At 33.8% G+C, this 17840-nt stretch overlaps 2 protein-coding genes across 2 annotated transcripts; one reads left to right on the top strand and one right to left on the bottom strand.

The window, feature by feature from the left end:
• Positions 1-722: 722 nt before the first annotated feature.
• Positions 723-4600, top strand: LOC125200069 (cryptochrome-1-like). The gene is made up of 6 exons (XM_048097859.1): positions 723-938; positions 1202-1542; positions 2272-2493; positions 2730-3436; positions 3518-4205; positions 4310-4600. The coding sequence occupies exons 2-6, from the start codon at positions 1230-1232 to the stop codon at positions 4363-4365; spliced, it is 1986 nt and encodes a 661-aa protein (XP_047953816.1). The 5' UTR covers positions 723-938; positions 1202-1229; the 3' UTR covers positions 4366-4600.
• Positions 4601-7386: 2786 nt separating this feature from the next.
• LOC125200068 (inorganic phosphate transporter 1-4-like) lies at positions 7387-9282 on the bottom strand. The gene has a single exon (XM_048097858.1). It carries the CDS (start codon positions 9205-9207, stop codon positions 7621-7623), a length of 1587 nt encoding a protein of 528 aa, XP_047953815.1. The 5' UTR covers positions 9208-9282; the 3' UTR covers positions 7387-7620.
• Positions 9283-17840: the final 8558 nt, after the last annotated feature.

Raw genomic sequence — 17840 nt, 5'->3', positions numbered from 1 at the left:
TGTTTTAGAGTCTATCTAATGACTGTAAACCCCCCTACAAAATGATTAACAAAAATTACTAATAATATATTTAAATTTGTACAAGCATTTTTTGTAATCCAGAGTTGATATAAACAAACCCCAAATCTCATAATTAAAAAAGGGAAAATCCTGCTTTTCAACACTCGGAGCTCGTCTTGCAGTTTTTCTCTCTTGTTCAGCAGAAAGAAAACGCCTTATTTTTGGGGACCCTTTTGACCCCCTAAATAATATTCCTGCATCGAATTAAATAAAAAAAAGAAATTTTAAATTGTTGGGGTTTCAATTGCTAAAAAATGAAAACTAGAAATCAGTAATCGTTTTTACCTTGCAACCCATGTTGGGCCCAATTGCTTTTTTTTCCTGCTAACCAATTTGGGGGAAGGTTTTTTAATTTAACTCTTTGCTTTAATTGTTTTGAAGAAATTTATGGAAAATTTATTTCTTGAAGTCCCAAACTTTAGTGGAAAGGTAAAAACCATGCAGCAGCAGCTACCCATTTTGCAGTTGTGCTTTAGATTGTGAATATATAATTTCTTTGAACTTGGGGAAGGAATTTAGAAAATTGAATTCTTAAAATAACATTACTGTTTGGGCTATCAGTCATCATTATTGACGAATGTATATGTTAATCCCGCTTAAATCTTGAAGGTCTAATAATTTTCAATTATTTCTTCCCTTTTCTGTGGTCCAGTGGATAGAATACTTTAGTACTCCATTTATTTTTCTCCTTCAGCGTGGGCAGTTTGTCTTGTAAACCCACAACTTGGTCACATGAAGTCTAATCTACAATCCCAAAAAAATCTCTCTTTAACAATTGGCTGAATCATATCTTGTCGGCCAATTATTTCATTTCTTCTGATTTCTTCATTTTGCGCTGTGGGTTTGCTGCAAAAATGACTTTCTGATGGAAATCTCAGGTATGCAATCACTGGACCTCCCTGCTTTCAATTCAATTTCAACAATATTTGTTAATTTTGCTTCCAAGATTCTTAATATTCACTAGTACGTAAACTACGATCTGATTCTAAATGGAATTGAGTTGGTTTGTGGCATGATCAGTAAAGTTCAATTTGAGGTTTCTGTCGATTTTTGTAAATTATGGTTCGATTGAATTAAAAATCACTGCTTGTTTACCAAAAGATGGGGCTTTTGTGTTGTTTGAGAGAAATTTGGTTTGTAGAGTCTGAGAGGAGGTGAAATTTGTGGAGATGGAAAAGAAGTGCAAGAGCATAGTGTGGTTTAGGAGGGATTTGAGAATTGAAGACAATCCAGCTTTAGCAGCTGTTGCAAGGGATGGGACTGTTTTACCAGTTTTCATATGGTGCCCTAAGGAGGAAGGCCCTTATCACCCCGGTCGGGTTTCGAGGTGGTGGCTGAAGCACTCCCTTATTCATCTGCAGCAGTCACTGAGATCTCTTGGTGCAGAACTCGTCGTCATCAAAGCTGAGACCACTCTCTCTGCTCTCTTAGACTGCATTAGCGCTGTCGGGGCGACCAAAGTTGTGTATAACCATCTCTATGGTGCGTATCTATAACTTTTGTTGATTCAATTCTTAAAATGTGAATGCCTGCCATAGATTTTTTAATAAACTGTCACAGCTAAGTTTCAGCTTTTTTATAAGAGTTTGTCATTGATTAATCTGCTGATAAGAACTCTAATATATTGGATCGTGCTGCTTTTTCTTGGAACAAGATCACAGTGGAATGGTGCTTCAAATTGTGGTTGCATGAAATGATCTTGGTGTTTTTAGCTCAAATTTGGCAGTAAAATGAATTGATAGTCATAGAGTATTATTCTCGCCATACTTAGGTAAACTCATCTAAAATAGGAGAGGTTCAAGCTACTTAATTTCCTATTATTATAGAAGTACTAAAATATCCTAGGGTTTAGCAAGCAAAATAGGCGTTTGATTCCTATTTTTTCTCATTAATGTATCATGGCCAGAGGGGATTTTTTCATAATCTTTATTATTTTTTCCGAGTCTATGTCAATGTAAGAGTTAACTAGTGGGTAGAGGTAGCTGTTGCTATTGCTCATATATTTTTAGTAGAATGGATCTATTAAGTAAGCTGGCAATGAACTCTTTGGTTTTTCATCAGTTATGACATTCCAACTATGATATTAGCAAATTGTACAGAAAATCACACACATACTAAAATGGGAATTAATTAATAGTAAATCTTTGTTGGACCATTGCATGAGGATAGTTTATGGGGCTCAAATATTTATATGATTTCACTCTTTCCCAGATCCAATTTCACTTGTTCGTGATCATAATATTAAGCAGAAGTTAGTTGAACTTGGTATTGAAGTGCAAAGCTTTAATGGCGAGTTATTGTTTGAGCCGTGGGAAGTTTATGATGACAATGAACAAGCATTTACAACCTTTAATGCATATTGGGAGAAATGCATGAACGTGCAAAAAGATCCTGTTTCACATCTTCCACCATGGCGCTTGGCTCTAGCTGAAGGTATGCTGTGATCTTTGTTCAGTTACTTGTAATGTAGTTCAGGTCACGACTTTCGTTTTAGCAGAAGCTGCTTATTATTTTTGCCTATTTCATAACACTGAGAAACTAGCTAAGCATTCTTAGCTTATTTCCACTCTGACAACTTTAGCTGTAGCATAGTAGAAATGTTCTAACAATTTTGCAGTAGTACTAATGAGTTTATAAACTGATAACTATGCTTTCCTATTTTTTCGCAGGAGCAGGTATGAATACCTCAATTGAGGCATTGAACCTTGAAAACGAATCGGAAAAGTCGAGTAATGCTTTACTGGGAAGAGGGTGGTCACCCGGTTGGAGCAGTGCTGACAAGACCTTCACTGAATTCGTTGAACACCATTTGCTTAACTACTCAAAGGATAGGCTAAACGTTGGGAGAAACTCTACTTCCCTTTTGTCTCCTTATCTGCATTTTGGTGAGCTTAGCATTAGGAAAGTGTTTCAAAGCGTGCGGATGAAGCAGTTAGTTTGGAAAAACGAGCAAAACACAGTCGGAGAAGAGAGTGCAACTTTTTTCCTTAGGGCTATCGGCCTCAGAGAGTATTCTCGTTATATTTGTTTCAATTTTCCATTCACTCATGAAAGGTCACTGCTGAGCAGTCTTCAATATTTCCCATGGGACTCCAACCAAGCTCATTTCAAGGCTTGGCGACAGGGTCGGACTGGATATCCACTTGTGGATGCAGGAATGCGAGAGCTCTGGGCAACCGGATGGATTCACAACCGGATAAGAATAATTGTTTCAAGTTTCTTTGTGAAGTTTCTTCTTCTACCATGGCAATGGGGCATGAAGTATTTCTGGGATACACTTCTTGATGCAGACATAGAAAGTGATATTCTTGGTTGGCAATATATTTCAGGGAGTTTGCCCGATGGTCATGAACTTGAGCGTATGGATAGTCCACAGGTAACTAGTAATACTAATTCATCTCTTAACAAACCATTGTTTTTTTTATCTAAATGTAAAAATTGTGACAATGTGATCCAGGTTCAGGGATTCAAGTTTGATCCAGAGGGTGAATACGTGAGGCAGTGGCTGCCTGAATTAGCAAGGATGCCGGCTGAATGGATCCATCATCCGTGGGATGCTCCTCTCTCCGTGCTTAAATCCGCAGGCGTGGATCTCGGATCAAACTATCCAAAGCCTCTAATCGATATGGACTTAGCCCGTGATAGGCTAACTGAAGCCATAGCAACCATGCATGGGAAAGAAGCGGCTGGAAAGGCAGCAGTGACTGATGGAACGGATGAAGTTGTGTTTGATAATTCCGAGCCTCACGAGAAAGTGGCTGTGTCGAAAGCAGTCACCAGAGAAAGGAAGCCATGTCCAGCTAGTTCGTCTCACGATCAAAGGGTTCCATCAATGAGGAACGCAAATAGCATGATCCAGAATAGGAAAAGACCGAACCCTGGAGAAGATGGTAGGGCTCTGAAAGATAACCTGAACAGCTGCAACATTGGCAAACAGGTGTCGAAAATGGCCGATGAGGACTTGTGCTCTACAGCGGAATCTTCGTCATCTAAGAAAGCCATGACAAACAGTAGAATCTCTTTCTCTGTTCCTCGGAACTGCTCTTCCATGTCAACTAGTGCACCATATCCGGTCCCTGACTCCTCGGACCACAATGATAGTTGGCACGAAGAGGTTGGAACAGGAGAGATGTCAAGCAAAAATGGTAAGACGTGACGCTGAAAGCCTTGTTTCTAATAACGCACACGTCTTTGTACTATAGTATGTAAGTGCTGATCATTCAAGAATGTAAAAATCTTGCATTTTCAGGAACCAGCAATTTGCAGATATCTGGGAAACAGATTATCCATGAAGAAGAAAGCTAGCTCTTTACTCAATCTCTGAGTGACATGGCCTAACAGAATGAGATTTGTGAGTATCATCATGTTATTTACTTCTCTTGGTAGGTGTAACATATTTTCATTTTTCTGTGTTGTTGAAAAGGTAGTTATCCTTGAGAAAACCAAAAGAATTGATCTTAAGACAAGTTTGTTCCTGTTCTCTCTTTCCTTTTATGGAGTATATATACATAAAACAACACGGAACTAGTTTGCTTGATCATATGCTCTATTTGGTACGACATTATTCTTTTTATTTGTGTTTTGCACACAAATTCTGTACCGTCTAAATAATTATGCGAATTTAAATATTGTTAGTAGTGTTTTACCATGATTATTGTATCTTATACTAAGTTCTTTAAATAAACTTAGCCAAACTCCCCCTTAAATCCGAAAACGGATGTGATGCGCTGGATTAAACGCATAATTCTTTTGAAAAACATTAGTATAAAAAATTATTTGACTTTTTGGCGTAATTACACAAACTCAACACACACTATGATGAGTAAGGTTGTTACACATGTAAGTCCAGTTACGCTAATTTGCTCCTAAAGGGAAGTATGTAAAATCTCGTTTCACAAATTCTCATAGTTTGTTGGATAACACATCATCATCATGTACTGAACATTTTTCCTTTGACGCTGTCGATACTTCCCCTTTAAAATTAGAATTGATGGGCTGATGAGAGAGAAACAGACGAGAATAGATATAGATGCTTTAATTTTAAGTTTGCTAAATGGAATGAAGAAAAGTAACGGAAGGTGGTTTAGAGTTTAGACAATTTTTTAGAAGTTGTTATATTTGAATCAGGCGACCAGATTTCTGATCATATTCTCCATGTAAATCATCTTTAAACAATTGTGATTTCAAGATATAGAATAGTTTTAATTTATTAAATTTGCCAAATTCAAAACATACATATATATACGAATTTGATATGCCGGTATGAATTTGCTGAAATCATACCATGCATTATGCATACCAAAACCATTAACCGAATTTGATATGCGGGTATGAATTTGCTGAAATCATACCATGCATACCAAAACCGTTAACCTATACCGTTGTAATATATACTCCTTCTATCCGCCCTTTTTTTACACACATTTTCATTTGGCACTAATTAAAGAAATTATTTTACTTTATAAAGAAATAAGCGAAAAAATTAGTGGAACGTGAGTCTCATTTTTATATACCTCATATGTCCACAAAAAATAGGTCATTTTATAAATGACATAAGTTTTAATGCGTAATTGATAAAGTAAGAGAGAAAAAAAAAAGTTGGAAATAGGGTCAGTTAACTGTGAGGTCCACTTGCATCTCAAATATTATAATCATGTATATGTATGTATGTACGTATGTATGTATGTTATCACGGGGTCATGTTCTAATGCTTATAACACCCTAATCCAAAATCAAGACCAAATCTCACCCTTAGATTTTAAAATGAGTGGATGAGATTAAATCTTATGAATCTCAATAAATAGTAGACAAAATATCAACAAAAGGGTAATATCGTCATTATGTTATCATATGATAATTTTATTGTGAATGTTTTTTTATATCAACATAGTGTATTACAAATATCAACAATATGACATAAGAATATCAACACTAGTGCAAGAAAATATCAACACATATTTATTGAGATTTTTACATGGTTTTATTGAGATTTTTTTGATGTATTTGTTGATAAAAATCTGGTTATCAACATTTACGAAAACTAAAATAAAAAATATCAAATTTCATCATCCGAACGTCATCGGAACATATGCAATTGAAATCTCGTTGGAATCCTTATAAAATTATCTTTGATTTGATATATTTTTTGCGAAAAAATAATTTAAATCGAGAGAGTTACGTAAATTTAAAGTTTTAAGATGATTTTAATGAGAAAGAATTGACATTAATACCCTCTAATTTTATTTATTAATTTTCTTAATTAAAAATATAATCCATGTGACATTATTTCAACCACTAGATCTTTTAATCTAATGGCTAAAATTTAGTCTTAGTTTGAGATTGCTAATTAGTTAGTAATTGATCACCCCCTGTTATCACGAGTCTATATATCCATTATGGAGTCTAATTTGACCGTATAAAATCTGAGTTTTGGTGCTCTCTCACTCATACACTGCTATTCCCTCCGTCCCTGAAAATTTATCACTTATTTCCTTTTTCGTCCGTCCCTAAATATTTGTCACCTTTCACTTTTACCATTTTTGGTAGTGGACCCCATATTCCACTAACTCATTCATAATCACATTTTATTATAAAACTAATATAAAAAAGTAGGACTTACATACCACTAACTTTTTCAACTCACTTTTTATTATATTTATTAAAACCCGTATCAGGTCAAATGGTGACAAATTATGGGGGACGGAGAGAGTAGTATTTATTTCTGTTTGTACATGTTGTAGTTTTGTACTCCCTCCGTTTCACCAAAATTGATGCGAAACTTTTCGGCACGGAGTTTAAGGGATGTTGAGTGTGTTGAATAAATAGATAACATAAGTAAGAGAGTGAAAAAAGTGGAGAAAATAAAGTAGAAAGTGAATAAAGTAGAGAGAAAAAAGTAAGAGAGAGTAAAGTAAGAAAGAGAAAATAATTACTATATATGGAAATGACTCAACTTTGAAGAAACTTTTCAAAATGGAAAAATGACTCAACTATGAAGAAACTTTCTATAACGGAAAAATGACTCAACTATGAAGAAACAGAGAGAGTACTTAATACTAGTATTATATACTATTACTCCCTTCGCCCTTTTAGTTTTGGCACACTTTGACTGGACATGGACTTTAATAAATTTAATGGAAAGTAAGTTAAAAAACTTAGTTGAATATGAGGTCCACTACAAAAAATGTGAGTAGGAATGAATTAGTAGAATATGAGATCCACTATAAAAAAAATGGTAAAATGTGGAGTATGACAACTTTTGTGGGATAGAAGTAAATAGAAAAATATGACAAAATTAAAGGGACAGCGGAAATACCGCAAAAGAAGTTGAATGAAATGAACATTGCAATCTCAAATGTTAATGATACAGGAAGTGATATTTTCTTGAAACACAAACACCAATCTCACTTAAATGTGAGATACACATACACATTTCAATCTTCCAAAACCCAATACAAATGTAATTGTGAAGAAAACTTAAACGAGGAAACCAAAATGAAAATACAAACACAAGAATTCAGCAAACACGTAGGGACTTGGATACCCTTTGAACAAAGATAGTTAAGGTCCTTGTGGCCCATTGCTTTCGTCTATAGTTTCTTGTGACGCTTCTTCCAGCGATTTACCCTTGGCCTCAGGCACCGCAAAGGTGCAAAGCATTCCAAGCAAATTAATGACTCCAAGAACAATGAGAGCATTCTTCACTCCAATGCCCGGCGGGAAACCGGCGTCGGCCTTGCTCTTGTCTTTGTTCTGTGCTGCGTACAGAAACCCATACGCTCCAACAATGGCTCCCGCCTTCCCAGCCGCAGCCGATATCCCGTGGCACGTGGACCTCAGCCTCGCCGGGAATATCTCCGCCGGCACCACGAAAGTGGTGGCGTTGGGCCCGAAATTGGCGAAGAAAAAGGTGAGTCCGTACATGACCACGAAGCCGATCCGGTTGGCCTCCTTGGTCCAGTGATCGTAGGGGATGGCGATGGCGAACATGAAGACCGTCATGAAGAAGAAGCCGATCATCTGGATGGCGAACCGGCCGATGATGTCGATGAAGGCCACCGTGAACCAGTAGCCCGGCACGGTGCTGCAGAGCGCGATCAGGGTTTGCGCCCTGGAGATCTTGTACACCTCCCCGATGGCGTTCATGGTCTTGGCCGGCGGGATCCACCCGATGGCGGAGAAGACGTCCTTCTGGAAGAGGTTCTGGCTGTAGAAGGCGATGTCGAGAAGGAACCAGGTGGATGTGGTGCCGAAGAGATGGAGACCGTGGCGTTTCAGGAACTCCTTTGATAGCAAACCGAAGTTGCTTCCCTTCTGCTGAGCCATCCTCTCCACCTTCTCCTCCTCCGCCTCGATCTCCACGTTCAGCACCCTCCCCATGTCCTGCGCCGCCTGCTTCGCGTTCTTCGCCACCAGGGCGGTGTACCGGGCAGTCTCGGGCATCTTCATCCGCCAGTAGAAGGTCAGGGCCGCCGGGATGGACCCGAACATGAGCACGATCCGCCAGACGTAGTCGGCCTGTGGCGGGGTGGAGGCGGCGGCGTTCTGCTCGTAGGACGGGGACTGGAAGGCGTGGTCGAAGGCGGCAGAGACGATCAGGGAGACGATCCCGCCGAAGAGGATTCCAAACCCTTGCATGGCGAAGACGGCTGCCACGAAGGCGCCGCGGGTTTTCTTGTTGGCGTACTCGGCCATGATGGTGGCGGAGAGGGGGTAGTCGCCGCCGATGCCGAAGCCGAGCCAGAAGCGGAAGAAGCATAGCGTGGTCATGACGCCCTTGGGGGAGCTCCCAAAGGAGAGGCCGGAGGCGATGGAGCAGACGATCATGATCAGGAGGGTCATGCCGTACACCTTTTTGCGGCCCATCTTGTCACCGAGCCACCCGAAGAAGAGCTGGCCGGCGAGGGTGCCGACGAGGGCGACACCGGTGACGGAGGAGGAGACGCTCGGGGGGAGAGTCCCGGGCTTGGGGGAGTTGGGGACAGTGTAGTAGATGCGGCCGAGAAGCTTGGACAGCAGGGAGATGCTGAAGAGATCGTAGGCATCGGTGAAGAAGCCCATCCCAGCAACCACAATTGCGGTGAAATGGTAGAGTTGGGTTTTGGCCACGTCAAGTGCGTTTAGCACTTCTAACTGTTGTCGAGCCATCTCTTTTACTAATTTCTTCTTCTTCTTCTCTCTCTCACTGTATTCTAATGAAGGTTGTATCGGTGGAGGAGAGACTTTGAGTTGAAGTAAGGATGGTGGAGTCGAAGATTAGTGGCGATTATTTATAGGAGTCATGAGAGTTGACATAATTAGCAATATCCGGCATCTAATGGCATATACCCTAGCAGGTCAAATCTATCTTGTCTGTCATAGATATTTGCTTGTGCAACTCCTGTACATATCATACAAAATTAATAACAAATCATGCTTGAATCATCTGGCGTGTGAACGTGTCTACGGATAATGACATGCATGGATAAAACTAGCTAGCTGATTGATGACCAGCCTTTTGTTTTTTATATCTATTTTGTTTCTTTCTTTATTAATTCTGGCTAAATGATGCTTAAATATGTAATGTCTTAAGTTCGTATAAGTTGCGAAAGAAATTGGAATATTGAACTTGTCAGTTAAAAAGAGAATTAAAAGTTACTATCTCTGTCCCTCAAATATTGATACACTTTTGACCCGACACAGATTTAAGAAATGTAATTAAAAGTGTGTTAAAAAAGTTGGTGGAATGTGGATCCTACTTTTAAAGTATTAGTTTTATAAAATGTGAGTAGGAATGAGTTAGTGGAATATGAGGTCCACTACTAAAATGGTAAAAGTGAAGTGTGTCAAACTTCCAGGGACGGAGGTAGTAGATTCTTAGTATAAGAGAGAAAATGAGAGTGAAATTAAATAAAAAGTGTGTTATATTAAAAACATTTAAAAGCGAAGATGGATTAAAATATCAATAGTGCAATAGAGAGTGCACCTAAATGGTGATCTAAATAAGTACTATCAAAATACCTATAATTGACTACTTATTTGTTTATTAAATATAAACATAAATAAAGTTTGCATATGCATATACATAAACATAAAAAATATAAGTATATCTATTATATTGAGGAAATGAGGTATAGGGGTGAGCATCGGGTTTCAGTTCGGTTTTTATCCAAACTGAACTAAAACCGAAAAATCGAATTTAGTTCAAAATCCAAACCGAATCGAACTCGAAAAACCAAAAATCGAACTTCAAAAACCGAACAAAACCGAAAAAACCAAAATTATATGAAAAAACCAAAAAACCAAAAAAACAAACATATATATATTAATATATATAATATATTTTATTTTATATAATAGAATATATATATTAAATATAAAATATAAAATTAATAGATTATCTATAATACATATTATATAGAATATATTAAAAGAATATATAATATTATATATATATATATATATATATATATATATAGGGGCATGTTAGGGTGCCACCACCCCTTAAAATAACACTATACCACCATTCCTAGCCAATCATTTGTACACGTGGACGAATAATAAGCTGCCACGTGGCAAAAAAAAAAAAAAAAAAAAAAAACCCCAAAAAAGACGGGCAGCAATATGTTTTTCTTTGTACAACAATTTTTCTTAAACAGCAATATCCGACCACTATACAACAATCTATAGATTGTTGTGTAGTGTTTGTAATATTGGTGTGTAGCGTTTATAATATTGTTGTATAAGCGTTGTCACATTGTCATTTTAAGAGGGGTTGTCATTTTAACACAAACATATATATATATATATATATATATATATATATATATATATATATATATATATATATAGGGATGTACTAAGATGACAACCCTCTTTATTGTAACACCATACCACCATTTTAGGCCATTAGATCTGAAAATCGTGTGCTTGTCATGCTGCCACGTGTAAAAACACGGAGGGTAAAATAGAAAATTTCTAATTTTACGTTACTGTGATTGCAATGTTGTTCATTGAACATTGCGGTCTTACCACAACAATATTGCAGCTTACCACGACATGCAATATCTAATACGGTAGACTGCAATATCTAATACAGTAGACTCGCAAACCCGTGTTTTTTCACGAAACTTAATCCTAAGCGTCCATAAATGAGATCTAACGGACTATATTGGTGGTATGGTGTTATCCTAACTATGGTGGCACCCTAGTGCACCCCTATATATATATATATATATATATATATATATATATATATATATATATATATATATATGGAGATGATCAAAACAAGTATGTGTTTAAATCCAGAAATGCAGCCCAAATCTTGGCCCTAGGATTAGATGATCTAATGGTCAATAATTAACCCAAAACACGGAAGGTCATAATTAAGTAGTTTTAGGTCATATTATAAGATTTGGATTTATGTCATGTTAAGATCATTTTAGGTCATGCTTTGTTAGCATGACCTAAAAATAAACTAACTATGACCTAAAAATGCCCTACGTATGACCGTGTTCTGCATTTCCTGTATTTAAATCTGGTCTTCATAGATCAAAACCCTATATATATATATATAGGGTTTTGATCTATGAAGATATATATAGAGGTTTTGATCTATGAAGACCAGATTTAAATACAGAAACGGAGAACAAAGTCATACGTAGGGCATTTTTAGGTCATAGTTAGTTTATTTTAGGTCATGCTAACAAAGCATGACCTAAAATGATCTTAATATGACATAAACCCAATCTTATAATATGACCTAAAACTACTTAATTATGACCTTCCGTGTTTTGAGTTAATTATTGACCATTAGATCATCTAATCATAGGGCCAAGATTTGGGCTACATTTCTGGATTTAAATGCATTCTTATTTTGATCATCTCCCTATATATATATATATACTATATTGAACGTCAAATTACGTATATTTTACGCATATTATATCATAATTATTTGTGATAATAAACCTGAAATTAAATTAAAGTGTACATATCAATTTAGAAAGATTATAATTATAATAAAAATAAATAAATTATTAGTATTAAATAACATTCACGCAGACGTACAAAAGTGAGTTTATCAATACAATAATTTTTTATTGATAGAAGATAGAAAATATAAATTACTAGTTAACTTAATTATATATTTCACTACAATAGTATACTGATATTATCAAATAGATAATTTTATAGTATTAAAATAAATCTTTAAAATTAGATTATTACCACTATAATATTCATTATAGTTTTTTAACTTCTCTCAATCATCTTTCAAAACATTCATTTCATTACAATATAGTGATCCTATACACTAAAAATCCAAACCTTGAAACCTAAATCCTAAATAACTTTAAAATGTGCTAATCATGACTAACAAATATGCAAAATATCAATAAAATTCTTATGTATGGACTCGTTTATATATATTGTTGGATGGTGATATGAATATATTTAATTAAGCGTCTCTTGGATTCAAATGTGCAAGACTCTTGTCATTCCATTCATAATTAAGAGTCTCTTGAATTCAAATATACAAACTCTTCCTATTGTCATAATTAAAAATGACATTACGTGTTCCACGTAAATCCCTTTCACATAGCGTTTTTAACTTTTTATTCAGTTTTCGTGTTAGAATGAGAACAGTCTCAATTCTTGATTAATGCATATCAGTATGAAACTGCTGATTAAAACTTTAGTGCATGGAAAAAAATTATTCTTTTAATCTCATTAAATGTATTGTAATGTTACTTGACTAAATATGTATATGAAAACTGACGGCGTTTAAATGTACAAATTTATTAATAGATTTAGTTCTAATTAAATTAAATTTTTAATTTAAAAAGGCATTATTGTAAATATTCCCAAAACTCGCCGTTTATACATGTATAGATAGTTAATGATTATCTTTAACTGATCCTTTTGTATTACTTAATAGTATTAATAATTAAACAGTACTATAAAATTAATTAGCAAATTACATGATTAAAACATATATATAATTAAATAAATATGAAAGGAAATATTCCTAAAATTTATCCCTACAAAACGTTGTCAATCTTACAATTTACTATGTAATCTTTCGTTTCAAAATTGAGAAAATAGTGTATATATGGAGTATATTATTCTATAGTTTTATGGATTATATATTAAATTACTTAATTTGTCACTAATTAACATTACTAGCATTAAAAGATATGACAAGATAGTCTCTCTATTTAATTTAATTTTCAAATTATATAAAAAGGAAATGGTTTCCAATATTTAGTTGAGTTTTCATCTTTTGGGGCTTGATGGAATTAATAAAAGAAAAATATAGCATTTTGTTTATAATTGATTCGTTGCAAATTAAATAAGTCACGATTTACATTATACGCCTTCAATATTTTACATTAAATCAGTCATAATTTACATTATACCAAATTTCAAATTATATCAACCACATCATATGCATTCCATATTCTTTTATTTTTTTTAATCAACATAATTATTCCATATCTCCATATTTCATATTATACACATTCCACTATAAAGTCAATTTACTTAATTTAATTATGTACTGCATTTAATTTTTTATTAATAAATTTGAAAATTTTGTTTTTAATATTGAACTACACACATAATCCACATAATACCCATATCTGTACACATAATTATACTCATATTCCATGATTAAGTCAATTTAATTATGTATCCCATTTAATGTTTTACCAATAAATTTGTAAAATTTTTTATTTTGTAATAAATTGAATTTATATACAAAACTTAAATTTATATGTATACAAAGTTTATATGTGTCACTGAAGTATGATATAATACTATGAAAAATAGAAAAATGTGTGCGACATTTTAATATTTAATTTTTGGTTATACAATCTGTAACAATTCTACGGTGAGTTGAAAGTTGAAACTATGATTTAATTTAACCTTTTGATTTAAAATAATGTAATCGGTGTACCAAATGTTGTTGGTGAAAAAAGTTTTATGTCTTTTGTAATTATGTGCAATAAAGTTAAACATATTAGTAATTAAAGACCTTTTATTGTGAATGTGAATTTACGAAAGTTCCAATGTGCAATCAAAAAGTTCACAGGTATAACAATTTGATAGTACTATATAATAGTACTAAAGTTCACATGTATCAATAATACATGATTACGTACTTATTTGATTACTATAAATATCGTCATATGCGCATCGCGCTGGGCTGAAGTACAAATTTACTAATCATATGAATGTCATTTGATTGACAATTTAATGTGATTTGGGCACAACACTCCAAGAGTTTAGTCCATGAGGCTAAAGTGTAGCACCGACTCAATGACATAGTGTTCACTGGTGATCGAAGTTAAATCAATCCCCAAAGGGTTTAGTAATCCATAGGGTTCGGTTGTAGTACCGACTTAGCAACATAGTTTACAATTTAACAACACTGTGTAATGTACTTTTTGCTATGCAATATTCTATATAAAATATAAAATATTAACTATATAGATTTAAAATATTAAATAGATGAGTTAAGAACATGTGATTTTTTAAGCGATGTTCGATTGTAATGTTCAAAAATTAAAATTTCATGAAATTCAAATCACTTTATTATATATTGCAAGATTTGATTATGTTTTTATTGATTTTGATTAGAGAGCTTAAAAGATATAAATATAATGGAGAATTAAAATTATGAAATTATTAAAATCACAACGGTAAACTAAATTAATATTAATATGATATATTTAGTATAAACAATTGATTTTGTTGCAAAGTGTATTTTATAAAGAAACAGAGAAAATATCAATCATATAGCTTTAAAATGTGAATTAGATGATTTAAGAATACAAGAATTATTTTAACGATTCGACTGTAGCATTCCAAACATAAAACAAATTAAAGAAATTGAAAATTAAAAATTAAAGAAACAAAATCAAAATTACATATTTTAACGGGATTCGACTGTAGTCATACGTTTATATTACATATTTCATCGTGATATATCAAAGTAATATTAATCGTTAATAACTTATATTCAATTCGTTGTACATTGTATATTAATAGTAATTTTCCTATATTGTAAAGTTTCAAAGTGACTAAATCATTTATTTTTACGACAAAAAGTAATAGTAGTACTACTCACAATATTTTATAAAACTTATCGTGAATAGATATCATTCATATTTAAAGAATAATACTACTCTAAATTTGGAAGAAATATTGTGGAAATGTGTCATTAAGAAAATTAAAAATTCAATTCGTTGTACTTTTGTATATTAATAGTAATTTTCCCATATTGTAAAAGTTTCAAAGTGACTCAAATCATTTATTTTTATGACAAAAGTAATAGTAGTACCACTCATAATATTTTATAAAACTTATCGTGAAGAGATATCATTAATATTTAAAGAATAGTACTACTCTAAATTTGGAAGAAATATTGTGGAAAGGTGTCATTAAGAAAATTAAAAAAACGGAAGAATGGGAAGGGATTAATAAAATTGTATTATTGATGTATTATCGTAGAGTTTTGTATAGTAGGGAATGTTAATGTCATAATATGATACATGCAAAAATATTACAAGCAACAAATTGCAATAAAAAATGATAATCTATTTCTAAAGGAATTTTTTTATCACATGTTTATGATTAACAAATGCATACCTTATTATTGATCTTCTAGGGAAATATCAAGAATTTCTTCGCATATCAACGCTTCGAAATATACATCTTTTGTTGATTTAATCATCCGCCAAAGAGAAAGCTGAAAGTGTAATTGGTGTAAGACTTGAGAGAAGATTCGAGTAGTAATTGATTTTGTGTAATTGTAGTAGTTATTGCTTTTATAGATTTGTAGGTGAATATTTATTCTTTAAGTTTTGTACTGTTTGTACTAACTTAGTTGGTACATAACTTTTTTTATATGAAATCTTAAAGTATCTCTCCAAATTTTTAACTAGAGAGAGTATGTTTTTCTTAGTAAATTTATAAGAAAATATATATTCTTAAATATTGTATTCATAAATATTGTACTCTCTTTGTCTCAATTATGTTGGTACAAAACTTATGGGCGCAGAGTGTGTTAAAATAATTTCCTTATTCATATCTCGCACGAATTATATGATTTACTATGAATTTTACCACTCGCGTAAACGCCTACGATATCTTAAAATAATCTCCTTACTCTTCTTAACTAGAGAGTATGTTTTTCTATAAATTTATAAAGAAAATATGTATTCTTAAATATTGTACTCCTTTGTCCCACTAAGTTGGTACAAAAATTTTGGGCAACGGAGCGTGTTAAATAATTTCCTTTTATTCATATCTAGCACGAATTATATGATTTACTACGATTTTTTCAGTCGCGTTAACGTGCGCGGGGATATACTAGTAGTAATCAAAAGGCTTGTAGAGCAAAGAGTGATCTTCATTCACCAACTATTCTGGAGTCTTAATCATGCACCCTTCTTTCTTCGCAACCGTAAACAACTGATAGAGTATCGAGCTTCATCCCCGCCACCACCACCCTATGGATTGGAGCATGCAACAGCCCGGTTTATCCACATGTGCCTTTAAATGACGGTATCGAAGGAATTAAAATACGAGATTCATTACAAATGAAAAGGCCAAAATTATAAAAATTATGATCTCCATTTATGAAAAATAGTCTCAAATAAAGAGATGACGATATTTTAACGAGAAATTAATGAAACGTATGAAATACATGTTATGAAATACGTTGTAAAAAAGTGGAAAAATAAGATTATTTTTTGTAAACGAGGATTGTAGTAACATACATGGAAAGTGGTCCCGACTATGACAACGAATAAATCGAGTGATGTCTGATCCGCAGGGATCCAAGTTTTGCCATCTTTGGTAAGAAACTCCAAACCGTTAACATGATTGAGCTTGATGCAATGTGTTGATGATGTTCTTTCTGTATGGGAAAATAATCCGGAGCGTTGGAGTGAGGCGCCCGAGGTGCCTCGTACTGAAACGACGTATCGCATCTGTGGGGAGTTGATGTGTTCGTCTATGTATTTTTCCCACCAAGACTCTGTAACCATCCGCCTCACAATCTGTCTTTTCCAGCTTCAAATGCTTCATGCGTATAACTGTATATCTTTGTTGTTACAATAGTACAATCAAGAAGGAAATAATATGTCTTAATGCACAAATTTTTTAGTAAAAATTTAATGTTAGATGAAAACAAAAAATATAAGGCCCCCCAATTGATATTTGCAAATAAACACAAACAATATTCAAAAAAATTAAAGAAAAAAAGAAATATGAGAACACTAGTACATAAGTATCAAAAAGCGAAACTATTTTTGAATCTCGGTAATTCATCAAAAGTTGAAAATTAACCTTTTAGATATCCATGTATTAAAAATGGTGATCAATATGATAATATTAATAAATTAAAAAAAAAAAGTTAAAACCCTGAAAGTGGATTCCCCCACATGAGATTGGTGAAGGTGTGACTACGGAGACGGGGGGCGCCCGATGCCCATACTTTCATGAGTGGACCGATATTGTTTTAGCCAACATAGCCATGTAAAGGTTTGGGGAATTTTTTGTTAAGTAGTTTGATGGCTAAAGGAATCAAAAGTTTCAATTCCATCACAAATTTAAATTTTCCCCAACTCAAGGGGAATAATGTTATTGAATGTAGTTCAAAACCCCCAACTTGAAGGAATTTCAATTTGGAATTTGGGTTGATTCCACCTTGGAATCATTTTCCCCTAGTTGCTCAAATCAATAAAAAGGGGAAATTCTTTCTACAAAACCCCATTTTTATGAATAAAACC

The sequence above is a fragment of the Salvia hispanica genome, unplaced genomic scaffold, assembly GCF_023119035.1.
Source record: "Salvia hispanica cultivar TCC Black 2014 unplaced genomic scaffold, UniMelb_Shisp_WGS_1.0 HiC_scaffold_79, whole genome shotgun sequence".
Lineage (NCBI taxonomy): Eukaryota > Viridiplantae > Streptophyta > Magnoliopsida > Lamiales > Lamiaceae > Salvia > Salvia hispanica.
Note: the sequence above shows the minus strand (reverse complement) of the source record. Positions and strands in the feature narration are given on the sequence as shown.

What these genes read in the sequence shown, in the direction of transcription:
- LOC125200069 (XM_048097859.1), top strand. Translation starts at nt 1,230, where the DNA reads ATGGAAAAGAAGTGCAAGAGCATAGTGTGGTTTAGGAGGGATTTGAGA. An exon ending in TGTGTATAACCATCTCTATG is followed by an intron (nt 1,543 to 2,271) that starts GTGCGTATCTAT and finishes ACTCTTTCCCAG; the next exon opens with ATCCAATTTCACTTGTTCGT. An exon ending in AGCGTATGGATAGTCCACAG is followed by an intron (nt 3,437 to 3,517) that starts GTAACTAGTAAT and finishes AATGTGATCCAG; the next exon opens with GTTCAGGGATTCAAGTTTGA.
- LOC125200068 (XM_048097858.1), bottom strand. Translation starts at nt 9,207, where the DNA reads ATGGCTCGACAACAGTTAGAAGTGCTAAACGCACTTGACGTGGCCAAA.